The sequence below is a fragment of the Lycorma delicatula genome, chromosome 13, assembly GCF_047948215.1.
Source record: "Lycorma delicatula isolate Av1 chromosome 13, ASM4794821v1, whole genome shotgun sequence".
NCBI classification, from domain to species: domain Eukaryota; kingdom Metazoa; phylum Arthropoda; class Insecta; order Hemiptera; family Fulgoridae; genus Lycorma; species Lycorma delicatula.
The window spans coordinates 25982197-25999724 of NC_134467.1; the positions used below are offsets into that span (position 1 = coordinate 25982197).

The 17528-nt window shown below is 29.9% G+C and overlaps 1 protein-coding gene across 4 annotated transcripts in view; it reads right to left on the bottom strand.

The window, feature by feature from the left end:
- The window catches only part of LOC142334119 (uncharacterized), an 88683-nt gene that overhangs the window by 34925 nt on the left and 36230 nt on the right, over positions 1-17528 (bottom strand). For 3 of the 4 annotated variants that reach the window (XM_075381847.1, XM_075381848.1, XM_075381844.1), the window contains 2 exons: positions 10165-10293; positions 6107-6235 (listed from right to left, as the gene is read on the bottom strand). In XM_075381847.1, coding sequence (XP_075237962.1) covers positions 6107-6235; positions 10165-10242 — 207 coding nt within the window. In that variant the 5' untranslated portion in view covers positions 10243-10293. Of the gene's footprint in view, positions 1-6106; positions 6236-10164; positions 10294-15475; positions 15609-17528 lie in introns of those variants that run through there. The other variant, XM_075381845.1, reaches the window with a different exon arrangement.

Consider the following 17528-nt stretch of genomic DNA (forward strand, 5'->3'; position numbering starts at 1 on the left):
AAAAAATAAAAAAAAACATAATTCATTTTTTTGGCCTTTACTATGCATTTATATAGCTAAACAGATTAGTGGTCTGAAGAGACTGGTTGGGGGGGGGGGGGTTGAAGATGACAAGACAGTGGAAGAAGAGCTTGGTCAACAGGTTGCGATAACACTTAACAGATGTAATACTTTATTGGCAGCTATCCGCCACTGCTGTTTTTGTCAGTGGAAAATATGTTTCCAGACCATAAGCAAACTTTCCGTTCTCTAAATGGCTTCAAGAGGCTGCAGATTCTTTTCGTTACATTTGTGATGAGTTAATGGTGAAAAGGCAAAAAAAAAAAATAACAAGTTTCGATTGACAAGTGTACCTGTCATATTTCAGGTGAAAATAGGAGATCAAGGCAAAACTTGGGCATCCCAATAAGTTTGCTGCACATGTGTTGAAGGACTTAGATGATGGTCAAAGGGAACAAGAAGCGTACAGACTTGGAGTTTTAATGGAGTCACAAAATTACACCGACGATTGTTACTTTTGTTTGAACTGGTGTTCATGGTTTCAATTTAAAGAATAAAAAAGAATCGTTTATCCAAATATGCCATACGCTTTATGTCTGGTTCCACATGGTCCAGACATACCAGTGCCAATTCCATCAGAAAATTTAACTGAAACAGATGGTTCCACAAGCGATTTAAATGAAGATAATGTCAAGGTGTATGAACCTGGAGATAGCTATGCACCAGAGTTTTATTCACAGTCTGAACTAAATGATTTGGTTCGAGAATTACATCTGATCAAAGAAAATTCAGAATTGCTTGGTTTGAAGATTAAAGTGAAGAACCTACTAGCAGCTGGCACATTACTTTCCTGGTTCAGGTATAGAGAAAAGGATTTTCTTACACATTTTTCAGAAGGAGGAATTAGTCTTCTGCACCGATGTACGTAGACCGGTTCAGAATAAAGTTCTTCCAACTCTGCGTATCAAGTTAGGCTTGGTCAAAGCCTTACCAAAAGAAGGTAAATGTTGTAAATAGATCTGCGACAAATTTCCCGTCTTATAAAATGCTAAATAAACAGCATGTCTTTGCTGGTCCTGACATTAGAAATCTTCTCAAACAAGGTAATTTTGATAAACAAATGAAGTTGCAGTAAAAGAAGTTTGGGGGTGAATTTAAAGAAGTACTAACCAAGTTTTTGGCCAATAAGAAGAATCTGAACTTCAAATCAACCGCTCGAGCATGCTGCAGAAGTACAAAAATTTAGGCTGTTCTGTGTGCTTGAAGGTTCACTTCCTAAATTCACATGTGAACTATTTTCCTGAAAATCTGGGTGCCGTTTGTGACGAGACGTGAAGAGACGGGTGAGAAATTTCATCAGGACATGAAAGAAATGGAAAGGACATATCAAGGAAAATGGATTACTATAATGATGGCAGACTACTGCCTGGCTGTTACACCAAGATGAACCCTATAGAGAACATAGAAGGAAAAGCGCAAAGCAGAGTATAAGCCGTCCAAAGAAAGTTCGACACTTGAAATAAAAGTTACATACTTCATCATGAAAGGTAGGTGAAGAGGGGGAGTGGTTTCCTAAGGCACTACATACCTCATAAAAATTAACCACTATAATAGAAATTAGGCTTATTTTATGGCAATTTTCATTAGAAATTTAGGGGTCAATGACCCCACCTGCCCCCCTCTTCAGACCACTCAACTGTTTAGCTCTAAGAATGCATAATATAAGCCAAACAAGCATATAAAATACAATATTATATATATTACATTAATTTATTATTAAAAAAAAAATGTCTACTTTATTGTATCACATTTTTGTAATTTTTAATCTTTTTGATAATATTGAAATTTGCAATCCTGACATGATGAAACAAAAATGAAGGTTATTTTCTATTCAGCGCTAAAAAATACATAATCAATTATCAAAAACTAAAAATCACATCGATCGCGGGTTTATGTAATTAGACAAGTAACGCAATGGTAATACGATACAAAGTTCGGTATTCTGAATCGTCAGTTACATTTCCTCATCCAACCTAAACTCAATTAAAGCAAGGTATTTACTGTGTAACAGAAAGAAGCAAAAATCCACAAATAAAAAAGCAAGTGGGCCCCCCTTATGTTAAAAGAAAAGTACCTAATATTGTAAATTGTATACCTACACTGATTTCTGCTGAAAAAAACCCAAAGTAAATTAGATAAAAAGCAATTAAAAAGGATCTCTAAGAAGAAGGATTGTAAAAATGTTTATAAACAGGATTCCCACTGAATTTTAAGGTTTGTTTTCCCTGACTTATTATACTGACCTTGATAAAAATTTCCTGACTCTCATAATGGTATGCTATCACAGTTTACTCTGAAAAAAAATAAACATTTTATTTTTTTGCAGCCTCTACCATCCCTATAGCTGCCCAACTCGTACCTTTCATTATTTATTATTACATTCATTCTTAAAGTTTATTTTTTATTGATTTTTTTACAATATACATTTAAAATTACACCATTTTTTGTGATAAATTGTTTCAGTAAATTACACTGAAGTACAAAAAAAATTTAACAAGTTTCTTGCATAAAAATGATCACGGTAACTAAAAGTAACATAGATAAGAAATAAAAACTAACTAAAGACATTTTTAGAAATAATTGGCTTCTACATAAGATTGCTAAACTTTTTCACAAAAACTAGCCTACATTATTTTGCCAAGTAAAAAGAAAACAATATTTAATAACTTGGTTTGCATAAAAATTCTAAAATAAACAGATTTCAATTTAACAAAAAATATATGTATGATCACAACTTATTTTGTACAGAAAACAAACGTTACTAATATTTACTTGAAAAATATTTTGTCATTATTAGTCCAGTGTATTTGCAGAATGCCATCAAAGTACAGTACAGGAACATGATTGATGACATCATTTAATAGCTCCAAGCTGGAATTTTGACACTATACAACTATCAGGAAAAGTAAAAGTTGCACCAATATCTTCACGTAAACTTAAGTATAACTTATTTTGTACAACATTGAGAACGCACATAATCTCTGCCTTAGAAACAACATCATTACAACAAAAAGAAGTAATTTTTTAAAGTATAACTCTCATTAAAGATTTTTGACAAATGTTACAAACAAATTTTTTCTTTGGTGTGTAAATTAATATGCTTCTTTAAATTCGAAAGATGATTAAAAGCCTTTTGGCAGAATTTTCAAACATAATTTTTCTCTTTTGTATAAATATTAATATGCGTCTTTAAAAGTGATTTTATGATTAAATGACTTCTGACAAAAGTTACAAATATAACTTTTCTCTTGGGTATGATTATTTAAATGTAATTTTAAATTAGAACTCTGATTAAAAGATTTCTGACAAAAGTTACAAATATAATTTTTCTCTTCATTATGCATAAGGTGGGTTATTAAATCGTTATCATGAATAAGAGCTCCTCTTCCTGGGTGAAATGACGATTGAGAAGATGAAACGATTATTTCCAGTTGTAGAGACCGAATGGAGGGAGATAGTAGTAGTGCTTGATGAGCTTAAATCTACGGTAACCACCTTATATCCCAACAAGTGTCCGGGGCCTGACTCGGTTTCAGGCAGCCCATTACTGCCTTTGAAAATTTGCCACAATAGGCTACAGCCTAGCTAGCATATTTAGAAATCCACCACTGCTCAAACTCCCATGGTTGGAACAATACAATTTTAAATAGAAAGAGTAAGGTTGCACATCATATTTAAATGATGTCGATATAAAAAAATTTCAAAATATTAAACAGACAGGTTGACAAATAATTGCAGGCACTTATAAATAAAAAATTCAAAACCAACCTCAGATTCAAACCCCCAAACCTGTTGACACACATTAGTACCACTTTCAGTATGCAGGTTGGGAAGATTTGATTTAGTGTTTATCATCATAACTATTACAAGATAAATAATAAACTTGCATCCAGTCCGCACTGTAATACAATTGATTTGCTTTTATGGAAAGAAATGGTATACGATTAAAATAAAGAAACAACCTGTTTTCTGTGTAACTTTGTTTATTAAATTAAAAAATAAATAATTTCTAATGTACATTTCGAAATTAATCAATAATCAATCTGCTTAAATATTTAAGTGGATGTTATAGTACATAATTCTGAAATTGTTTACATTAAGGACAAAATGTTATTTATTTATACCACATAAAAATCACAATTTATGTATTATAAACATATTTCACAAACAATACTTAAAAACACAATTGAAAAAGTGAAAAACACAATTATCTATTTCTTACAACTATTCGATTATCTATTTCCTATCAATTCGTCCAACGTTTGACGAATTGATTCATCAGTCAAATAAAAAAAAAAGAATAATAAAATCATATATACAAATCTATTAAAATATATTGAATATATCAGAGAATATACCGGTGGCAACACAGTATTTTTTTTATTTTAAAGATTCTTAATTTTTTTAGGGAGGTTTATACCTTGGGCAAAAAAAAGACAAGCAAGCAGTAATCAACTGACAGGAATTTCTATCAACCATCAGTAGTTACAAATAATGTATAGTAATTTAAACTGTCTGTTCTAAAACCAAACATGGTGTTGGATGCCCCATATATGTAAATGGAAAAGTCCATTAATGGAAACTGCCAAAAATTTTTAGTGTTTAAACGGCAGAAGTTATTGCCATACAGCAATCTGTTCACTACTCTGAACATTTCCGCGAAGAGATGGTGCTTATATGTTTCGTTTCGTTAAGTGCACTTACTGCAATTCGGAACAAGAACATTTTCCCACCTGAGTTGGTCTAGTGGTGAACACATCTTCCTATATCAGCTGGTTTGATAGTAGAGGGGTTCCAGCGTTCAAGTCCTAGTAAAGTCGTTATTTTTACACGGACTTGTATATTAGATCGTGGATACCAGTGTTCTTTGGTGATTGGATTTCAATTAACCACACACCTTAGGAATGGTCGAATTGAGACTGTACAAGACTAATCTTCATTTACACTCGTACATATCATCCTCTGAAGTATTATCTGAATGGTAATTACTGGAGGCTAAACAGAGACAAGAACATTAAGGATGTTCTTATTGCAAACATCCTGTCCATTTTATATATTTTAAATCGATGAGGACAGCGATGTGTATTTGTATGAACTTCAGGAAATGTTGGCATTGCAAGAAATGAAAGCGCAGATGAAGCTGCCAGTACAGCAATAGTCTGTGATAACTTTGATATATTTCCTGTACGAGTGGCCGATGTTAAAAATTGTCTAATACTATAAGAAACAGGTAGAGTAATAAATGGAGAAGATTAAATACAAAACTAAATGCAGTTAAAACTTTTTCATATAAATGGAAGAGGCACGTGAATTAAAACTCGCTGAGAACAAGAGGTGGTGACCAGACTTACAATTGGTCAAACACGAATAAGAAATTTATATTTGTTAACCGGCGAAGAAAGACCAATGTGCAGTGTTTGTAATAAAGCACTTATATAACAAAAAAATGTTGATGAAAATAATAATAATAATAATAATAATGAAAATTTGGGGCTAATGACCATAGGAGTTGATGACTAAAAGATATCAGTGGGACACCAATTTTCCAGATGTCCAACTAATTGCACTGCTTAAATCCAGACTAGACAACTTAAAAAAACCAATACATTATTTAAAAAATTTAAACACTATTCAAATAAATCTTCGCTGCAATACAAATGTTTTTTATTGATGTTACTTTTACAGAAATTTTAATTTAATTTTTCCAAGTCATTTAGCAAAAATATAAATGTGTGTTCTGGCCTTTGTAAAACTAATTATAAAAGCAAATGTCTACACACTATTTTCTTTAACCGTATTACTGAATCTCTTTTTTCTTACATGGTACATATGTTCCAAATTTCTTTTTAATTTTACTAAAATACATTTAATTTTTTTTTATGTATTTTTTATTTACATAGTATCTTACACATTAAACTGAATGATATGTGAAGTGTTATATGATAAAACTTTTTTAAATTGTCCTTTTCAATTATCCAGATTTGGCCTTGCAAAGGTCCATCTGGATAATTGGTGTTCCACTGTACGCAAAATCTAACACTCTTACCATTTCATTTTCAACTTTTAAATTTTCTGATTTAACCAAGTCAGTCTCTTCAATCGCTAAAAGATCTTTTATGATATCACCATTACTAATATCAAGCAGTTCCACTTCCAGTTGCAGTAAATCTGCTTGCTGTAATAAAAAGCAAACATGAATGCTTCAAAGTAAATGTGATTTTTTTGTATAATTTATAAAATAAAAATAATTGTATCTCTTAATTCGCTTAACACACATAAATAGTGCAATCACAGTTAAATTATTACTAATATTATTAGGCGACTTTAATATGCCAGGTTTTGCTAAATGTTATCAAAAAATCCTGCTATTCACCTTTCATATTTTTCTACAAATTAACAATCAAATAATTTGTTAAAACTCTTGCGGTAATTCTCATGATTTTGTTTTTTCTAATCTTACTGACACTGATGTTAATACTGGTTATGGTGAAATTTTTTATCATAATAAACATCATTTATCTTAGAGAAAACGTTACCTACAATTTTGAATTCTAATCTTATAAATATAAATATAAGATTTACATAAATTCTTACCAGATATAAAAATATAAATTTTGTAACGTTCAACATTTACTAAATGAGAGTTTGATAGTAAATAATATTTATTTATTTTTTGTACTGCCTGGTAATATTTAAGTTTGTGCATGGAACATGGAAGCTGAATTTTGCAGCATATGCCATGCCTGACTGGGATTTGATATTAATCACCAATACAGAAATTTTTTTGCCATGTACCAAATATACTTATACAAAAATGTAATTATCAAAGCGGTTCTATAGTGAACTTATTATCACAGTTATTAATAAGAAAAATTTCCATAAGCTTCAAAAATAATATAGATCTACTTATTATTAAGACTATTTAACAACAATGTATATGTAAAATTTTTAGTCACAAAGATTTAATTTTTAATTATACTGTTAAAGTTGAGGAATCTTTATCTAATGATTCCAAATATTTCTTTTAAATCTACTAACAAAAATGATGACAGATCTTCTACTTTATGTACTTATGATCTTTTTATGGTTTTATGCCCATTTATCTGAATTAAATAAATAAATGATGTTAAACATTTACCACACTTACAGAAATTGAAAAAAAAATCAAATACCAATTACTCAGCCTTTGCTTGATGATAAAAATGGAAAATTAGCTCTTAACAACAAAGAAAATTGCAAAATTATAGAAAGTACTTCAAAAAATTATTACGTTGTTTGAGTCTAGCGGGTCCATTACTGCCACACACCTCGCAAGCTTATCAGTCGATACGATGTTATATCATTAGATGGTTTACCTAGTTTGATTGGTTTCAGCTATTTTCCATAGATCCAGAAAATATTTATTTTTGAGAATGGATGTAAAGCAATAATAATTAAAACTAGCTAAACAAGAACGTTATGACGATCAAAGTTCACATTGTAGGTAATTTATGAATTAGATGGTATATGAACAATCTCAACAAAAAAAAAAATATGAGTATGTGTATGTAGTAGTGGAGATTTATGGGTTCAAGCACAAACTTTAATGAATTGAATTAATGAACAGTGACAGAGATGTCACTGTGTGACCTGGGTTTGAAATGAATGATTCATATCGGTCAATTGAATAATATTAAAAAAATAATACGAGTAATATTAAAAAAATTTCTGTAACAACAAATTTTTGTTACAGTAATAAAATTTCTGTTTAGCCATGGGACTTCCAGCGGGGACTGCGTGTGAGGCTAGAGTGATGAGATATATGAGCACCTCATGGGAGGCTAGACCAATTATTACCATCACTGGTAACAAACAGGACGCCCCTAGGGCGCTGTTTTAGGAGATGCAATGTGGTGCTGTTATAATATCTTTGCACACAATCATCCGATTTTCAAAATTCAAATGGAGAATATATATATTATAAATAATAAACTTATAAAGGTACATATTAACCAAAGCTGCAGTAGATGACAGCACTTTTACAAATAATTGAGTTTAACAACAAATTTTTACACGCCAGATAATACTTTACCCATGGGATTTCCATCATTGGCCGTTATGAACAAAATTTATTTACAGGAATTTGAGAGTAGAATAGTATATGGTATTACCCATATTTATAAAATTCAAACACGGGTTTGATACGTGGATGATATTTATATTTTGGTAATCTATGAACCTATTATAAATAATGAACAGTTAATAATTTTAAAAAACTTAATTCTTATAATAATTTAAAATTTACATTCGAAACTGACAAATACAGAAAAAAATTTTTTTTAGATGTTGACAGAAATTAGTAAACGTAATAAAATTATAACACATGTATATAAAAAACCAACAACTAATAAAATAACTATTAACAAAAATTCAAATCATCCTTGGGCGCATAAAATTAATAATAAATTTACAAACATGTTAAATAGAGCATACATTACACACATAATAATAAAAAAAAACTAGATTAAAGTTATTCCAATAAAAAATGGATATAACATGTCATTAATTGATAATAGTTATAAAAAGCAAAATTTTAAATCTAATAATAAAAGCATGTTGATACCTATAAATAATAAAAGTGATGATGAAAATATTTATATAAAATATTGCTACACTAACAACAATATTGAAAATTTGGTTAACGTCTAAAATGATAAAAAAACAAAATAGCAATTACTTTCAAATTTGCAGGATACATTCATGTTATCCCAGAGAAGCTTTTAAACCATCAGCCGAGGCCCTAACTCCCTTGTAAGTTAAGATATAACTTAACTTCGCCCCCAAGGTGGGTGAAGTTATGAATTAAAGATACTCATTAAGGAAAAAATAAACTAATCCTTTTACTTCATTATTATATTTCTGCCCTTAAAAAGAAATAAGTTAAGAATTTTTCATCGTCAAAGGTGTGTGTACTTTAGTTACTATAGTTCCCATTATTCTACCTATTGTAATTTAGTTCCTTTTTCAGATTTCTGTGAAGCCTGAATACTGTAACTATTATTAATCAGTATTATTCTCATAACCATGAGAATAACATACAGTGCGGGAGTCTAGGATATGGAGTCACCTGGGTAGATGGAAACGACAACCAAAGGAAAATCTACAGATGTCCAGGACACCAGTCCCCCTGGAAAATTGGGAATGGCAATTGAAGCGATGTCTGCAGCCATGAGGTAGACCTTGAGGTGGCCCCCGAGTTGGCTCTGGGATTCGCATGGGCTGACCTGAGCCTCGAATGGTCCAGGTTCTGGTTAGACATCTAGTCTCTTATAAGAGACCTAACATGTGTTTAATCCCTTTGGGCAACCAAGTTACAGGGTTACAAAAATTAGAAAAAGTTTTAAATGATTATTTTTGAATATAAACTTTTAATAACATTATAATACTGTACAAATATAAAACCCTCTGCGCTACTATCATATTTTTGAAATTGCACTATCAATAACTGAAGGCAAATGTTCACAACAAAAAACTGAAATTATAGACAACATTTAGCACCAGGTGACTCTAGTATGATTTCTTTAGCATTGCTGCATCAGCTCCACAGAGCAGCTTATAACTTATATCATTACTCATAACTTATAAGTTAGCTCATAACTTAAAATATCATTTAATATGGTAAATATGTTAAGTTTTCCTAATGTAAATACAGAATTAAATTTTATTTTATTTTTATTTCAATAATAAAATTATATGTCACAACTCTGTTGAATCTGCATCAGGTTAGGTTTTTATTACTAACTTGATAAATATTCAAATATGAAAAGCCATTACAAATAACAACCGTTTACCCAGAGCTTATTAAAATGATAACTCTATGCAAAAGTTAAAAATACACGCATTTCAGATATCACTGAAGTTTAAAAACAACACTTTTGCCCTCAAACATTAACCGTTTATAATTCACACACAACTTAATAAGTCGATATTAATTAAATAGAAAGAGAATTAAAAACAATTTTTTTTATAACAGAACACACGCGTGCACGCATACACACACAGAAATGAAATTAACAAGAGATTAACCCATGTTTGTTATAATATCCAATAATTATAAATACTTACATGACCCGGATAAAATTCCATCTCTTCTTCTGTCTTCACAGTGTGTAAATCATTTATTTCACGTTCAATGATTTTCATATTAAGATTAATCTGTGGTGAAACTTCATCATTTAATGAGATCTCAGACTCCTTTAAATAAGATAAAAAAAAACCTTATAAAAATTTGAAAAACTAATTATTATTCGACAAATAGTCTTTTTTTATTCTGAATGTAACTTAATAATACCATTATATAATTATATTATGTCATCATAAAATAAATTAGTAATAATAAAACAGATTATACGATAAAAAAAGATGTGTTTAAAGTCTATACAAATTTTTTATAAAAACACATGAAATAATGTTAAGGTAAATATTTAAAAATAAAAAGTCACAAAATGATAATTCACAATTTAGAGGGCACTATTGAAAATTAAATACATGTTAATCGGAATCCAGATAAATTGAGATTTTTTTTTAATTAGTATTATTTAAAAATTCATCAACAACGGAAAGTTGTTTCCATAAAACAAATGTTGAATTGTATTTTAAATAAATTGCTGGAAGATTTTTTCAAATGATTCAGGAATTCAGAAGCACACAAAGGCCCCTTTCTTGTAATCTGAAGTACCATGTCAAGTTACGCGAAAACAGTACTGTTATATGGTTCAGTTTAGGTGGATATTGTTATTTTTTTAAGAATAAGTGACAATTGTTTTTAGTAAAGATTGCACATCCATAAATATAAACACAAGGATATTTAATTTCACTTATAAACACCAGTTAATGATCAGACAGCCCAATTTTCTATCTTAAAAGCTCAATCTGACTTTGAGGGAGTGCCAAGATTTGATATTAAACTTTATAGAGGAAATATGTAGACATAATAAACATTTCCTACAAACTTTATACTTCCTATTGACTGCAAAAACAAATCAATCTCTACCAGTCGGTATACAGATCAAGAATAAATGATTGAATGAAAACGACAGTAATTGTTTTATTGTCATAAACATATAACTAAAAATTGATCATTATTACAAAAAAAAAAAAAGATTGTAACATTTAAAAACTACTGTAGAGCGACCCATTTTTCTTGTTATAGTCATGCAAACAACACATGCCAAGTCTATTGACTTTTGAATGCGCATCATCCTTCTAAATAATTGTTATGATTTTTCTCTTCAACAAAAATTGTTGTCATTGATCTGTGTCTTATTACATATACAGATACACATGAGAACTATTGTAGTATAAATATAAACATGTTTTACACCAAATTAATGTTCGATTTCAACAGTATGATAGTACAGAGGGTTTTAAATTTGGACGGTATAATAACATTATACAAAATGTATATTCAAAAAATTGTCATTTAAATGTTTTTTTTTTTAATTTCTGTACAAAAATCCCACGACCTTGTAACTTGGTTGCCCAAAGGAATTAAGCACGGATTAGATCTCTTAAAAGAGATAGTAAGTGTCAACAAGTATTGCTTTGTCGAAGTGAAGGTTAATTCTAAGAATATGTATTAAATTTATCCCAAATACCATCCAAAAGGACTTTTAATTTGAAAGTTGTTTAAAAAACTTCCAGATTGTTGGCATGCACATATAAGAAATATGACGAGTGAAAAATCACATATACAATCAGACAGCATAAGATTATTTTATTCTGTCTTTAATAAACGAGTAGAATTTTTGCTTTTGCATAACTAATGCTAATTCTCTTATAACATCATATCAGTATGATATGATCGGCTTTCAAACAGATCATAGTACCATTCAACCAACAGATTCATCAAATTTTCCCTAATATTCACAGCTTCAGACAAAAAATTCTGCTCTGCTTGTTCTTCTTGATATCTGCCAACTCTTAAGAAGTGTAACATGCTGGCCTTTATAAAATTAATCCGACATCTACATTATCAGTTTTTTTTTAAGTAATAGATATTTCAAGATTACATTCGAGACTGAATTATCTCTAATATTTTCCGTAACTGTAGGCAATGCTCAAGGAAGTGTATTCTACACGCACTTCCAATACGCTTGTTCTCACAACACTAAAATAGCATATTTATAAGCGATTTGCTTGTAGTGTGTAAAAGTAATTCACAAGTTCACAGCACCTTCAAGAAGAGTTTAACAACATTGAAGCGTGGCAGAAGTTGTGACAAATAAAGTCTAATGAAAATTAAAAGTACACATTTTAGTTATGCATTTTCAAAGCAGCAACTAAAGTGTTCACCAAAGCATTTTAGTGAATACCAAAATGCTTTGGTATTTACCTTGACAAAAGGCTCACATTTGGAAAAAAAGGAACAACTGAATACTACTAAATTTTGTCAAATGTACTGGATTCTAAATTGAAACTCAAAATTATCTCTGAACAAGATTATTTACAAAGCCATCGAAAATTTGATCTGGACTTATGGCAGAAATATTAACAGGATCTAATATAATTATATTATGTATACAATACAAAGTTTTACACATCATCACATTGCAATAAACCACCTAATAATGTCATTGGCACCGATGAGAAACAGCTGTGAGGTAGACTTTATTTCCTTACAACTTTGTACAATACAAATAACAATGTACACGATTCAAGATACCTATAGTTACAGAAGAAATCTCAATTTTTTAACCAAAACTCAACAGTCATCCAAATGTTCTGACAGTTAATCTTTGACATTTATATCCAATTGACCTTTTTTAAAATTCAAGATCTTTAAGAAGTAAATCCTTTTATGAGAAGTATGATGTAAATAAGAATTAACTTTTGCCGTTGAGGTTTCTCCTTCAAGACAGTTGTAAACATTTATTCATTGTCCCGAACAAACAGATTATAGGTATCTACTTGCATTAAAAAAAAAAGTTTATATAGTTGTTATTTATTTCAACCACATTCTAAAATATGTTAATACGATTTAAAAACATAAACCGTCTAATAATTTCATTTGGAACCAATGAGAAACAGCTGTGAGGTAGACTTATTTCCTTACTCAGTTACTGTCATGTCATAACTGCTTCATGTCGTATCTGTACCAGCGAGTACGATTTGTTCTCATATCCTGATGTCCTTGATGATGTCAAGCAGATGATCTTTGTGTGTGCTAATTAGACAAATCCTAGGTGTTGTTGAGCGAACCACCGAGTTAGTCTAGTGGTAAACGTGTCTTCCCAAATCAGCTGATTTGGAAGTCGAGAGTTCCAGCGTTCAAGTCCTAGTAAAGGCAGTTTACTTTTAAACAGATTTGAATACTAGATCGAAGATACAGGTGTTCTTTGGTGGTTGGGTTTCAATTAACCATGCATCTCAGATATGGTCTACCTGAGACTGTACAAGACTACACTTCATTTACACTCATACATATCATCCTCAGAAATAATACCCGATGATGATTCCTGTAGGTTAAACAGGAATAAGAAAAGAAAAGGTGTTGTTGAGTAGCCTTTGGTATAGGAGTTCATTAAATTGTACTCCCAGAAGTGAAAGGTGTTTTAGTGGTGTTATTTGTGATTTTGGTAATGTCAAGTGTTAGATTACGTAAAATGAGTGTTTCTTAAGATTCATGCGAGTGGGTGTAATTTACTTTTGTAAATTAATGAGTAAATGAGTAATCACGTTTTCAGTGAAGTGTACTTCAACTGTTATAGTGTTTTTACGTTAAGAGTGGCCAGTTAGATTCGACAGGATTGTTACTGTCAGTTTTGTAGTGTACAGCTGTGGCAAAGTTTTGTAGTGTACAGCTGTGGCAATATTCTAAACAGGTATTGCCAATTGGAATATTTTCTAAGTCTAAGGTGAGCTATAAGGGGAAATTCCTTCTTTTTATTTTCATTTATCTCCGGACCCCCTGACATCCCCCAAATCATATCCCAGATTTAGGTTTATACATTTTCCGACCCCCCTGCTACCCCAAATAGTGAAAGTGGGTACTCAAATTTCAGATTTTTTTGTGTAATCAGTTTCTGAACTCGGTTTGTTAAAAATAATTTTTTGTAATAATTTATAAACATTTAAAGTTTATGAAGCCACAGAATTCATTTCTAGCTGCTACGACAGAAAGCGTTCTTCAGTGATGTCTAGGAAGGCGTCTGATGACAAAAAAAGAATAAGTCCAACCAATGGATGTTGCCCCTGGCAGTAAGGATACAGAGACGGTGGTCACTGGTATAGATGTTAAAGGGAAATCGACTGAGGTAAATGGTGTTAAGGCAGCTGACAAGCAACAGGCAAGTGTGTCTGTTGAAATGGATATAGTTAAGTCGACTCCTGAACAGGAAGACGGTAGAGGATGGTTAGTGGTAGAAAGGAGACGGTCAGGTTCTTATTTTTATTGGTTCTTCAGTTTGGACTATTGGAACTGTTGGTGAATATATTAGTTCATGTGTTTTAAAGAAAATAAAGTACTATACTGTGTAAGAAATATGAAAAAAACTTATCAAATAATAGTGCCCAAATGAAAATGTTTATATGAATGAAAAATATGTAAAGTAATTTTATCAGTTCTTTTCTCACATGATTACTGTAATTTATACATAATGTACAATAGACTCATATAAAAACATCAGTCAATTAAGTGAACTTTTATGCTGTAGGCCTAACAGATGGTGTACTTTTTATTAGTAATTAAAAATTTAATTTTCTTTTGTGTATCAGTATTGTACCTCTAAAATAAAAATCACAAATTTTTCCAGAGGGATGACGAATTATTGAACGAGATGAATTAACGGGTAACGAGCAATGGAGGTCCTATTGTAATTATAACCTAATTGAAAACTTCAAGAGTCTACTGCAAAACTGTCAACTATACACTGTTCTTATTTATTAGTATCGTAGAATATAAATAAGAAAATAAGTATTATTATTTTCAATAAATAGAAAGATAATCGTGGAACTTATGCAATGTTATCCAACCTAATGTTTTTTTATCGTATACGTCATTACTGTTAAATGTTTTGAGTATTTAAATTATAAATTCAGTAATTATTGCAATTATTTATTATTTAAATAATCAAAACATTTATGTTAATTGGTCGAGGTTAGCGAGCTTAGGTTAAGTTAATTTATATCTATAACTATAAACAGCAAACCTTTGGATTATTGTCAATATCGCCCGATATAACTATTATATTATAAACATAATTTAACGAATTAACCTACGCTCGCTAACTTAAGACTAATTAACACAGTAATGTTTTAAGAAATGATTACATTGTATATCAATTAACCGTACAGCATTAGTAATGACAAATTTATCATAAAAAAAAATCTACTTAAATTCTATTAATTTATGTTAGAATGGTATAAAATTACTTACTTGGTCAGATAAACAAAAGTGAACACCACCAAATAAATAATACTTATATTATAATATAAACCCCTCCCACACAAAGGTCTTAGACAAACGTTCACACCATGATGAAAGTAACAAGGTGTAGCATTGCGCTCAGTATTCGGCGCGCATGCGTATACGCTCGTCACAAAATCTCATTTTCTACCGGGTTATTTGAACATTTAAGTAAGGGATTTTGGGACAAAAGTTTTTAGTCGTACAAAAATTTTACAAAATCTTAAATACATGATAACGATTAAACGAGTTAACAATCGAATATTTATGAATGATTATTCACTTTCAATATTAATTAGTATTATTTGGCACTGATAAAGTCGTAATATTTATTAAAAATATTAAAATTTTTTTTTTAATAATCCTTAATAAAAATAAATATTTTATACAAGTCTATTGATTCTTAAGAGTATTGAAATCGATTGTTAATTAAGATAAAATTCAAAATAATGAATGAAAAACTAAACAAACAAACAGGGGACACATCTTATGAAGTGCAACTGACACTAAGTCTTTGTGTAGCGTGTGTGGCTCTACGGTAACGACTCCTTTTGCTATTCGTGGGGTTCGGTATCGAATCACCGATAATTTTTTTTTATGCTCATAAAATATTTTTTTAATAATATTATTTTCCATTTTTTATGTGAAACTATTTAATGTTGTTAAAATGGAAAATCAACTAAATGGGAGATAACTTATTTCAAAATTTTATAACTATAGATCTGATATTTTTATTTTGGTCGATCTTCAGAATTGATGATTTTTTAGTTTAATTAAAAATATTATCGCAAAACAATTTTTGAAAGAAATTGCTTTTAATAATCTAATTTACACGGGAAAATGAGATATTACTTATTTTTTTACGGATACCAAAATGAATATTACTTTATAATACCGAAATAAAAATAAAATAAAAAGTTGTTTAGTGAATTCGTTCTTATTGAACTGTGAATTTAAGAGAAAATATAAATAAAAATTGCATTTAAACATTAAATTTACTCGATTTATAAACAAAAACGGTTTTTAAAATCGTTATATTCATTTTAACTGCTGTAAAATCCATTTTGACCAAAACACAAAAACATTTCATAAATTTAATCGCAATAAAAAATTATCAGTTGTGGTTTTCCTTTACTGTTCATATAAATATTTATAAATAAAACATATTTAAAGTCGATAAATTAAAAATTTTAGTTAAAAAAATTTAGCAACATAATTCAGATTATTTTGTTACTTTATTTTAAATATATAAACTTTGATTTAAACAAACGCTTTTTCAAACAAAAACAAAGCAAATATTAATCTTAAAATAAATGATTTATCTTTAACGATGGCCTGTTTTTTACATCCTCTGTCTTGCCGACACGAACAGTGGTCATGTACAAGCCTTTCTGTTACGTAGTTTTTTTATAATACTTGTCCTTGAATTGGTTACATACAATAGCGTTTGCGTCTTTGTTTTAACTACTGTCAGAGTTTTAACTGATTTTTTTTAGCACAAGCGGCAGGGTAATTATAAAAAGAGTTTTAGACACTATATATATATATATCTTACAGTTCTATACTTGTTCATCAATAATTTTATGTATATACAAAACTCTTGACCGAACAAATACAAAAAAATTTCAATAAAAAATCCTTTTTTCAGGCTTACTAGGGAATATAGAATGAGAAATGAAATGGTTTCCTGTCCTTACAAAAGACGAATATATATTTTAAATATCGATATACCGATTCAAAATGTTCATTACGATCGCCAAATGGATCGTCTAATTAATAAACATCATTACTTTTATAGAAAATATTACTCTTAATTATTAATATTAGTGTAGGAGATTATTTTACATATATCACAGTCACTAGAAGAATAGAAACTTAAATCTGTAAGTTATCTAAATAGACTTTTATAAGCTTTTAGAGTTACGGTCCTTTTTGAATCACCCGGAAGTACTAAGCACATTCACTAGGTGCTAAAATGGATTAAGAGGTTTGTTACTGGCCGCATTGAAAACGTTTACAAGGT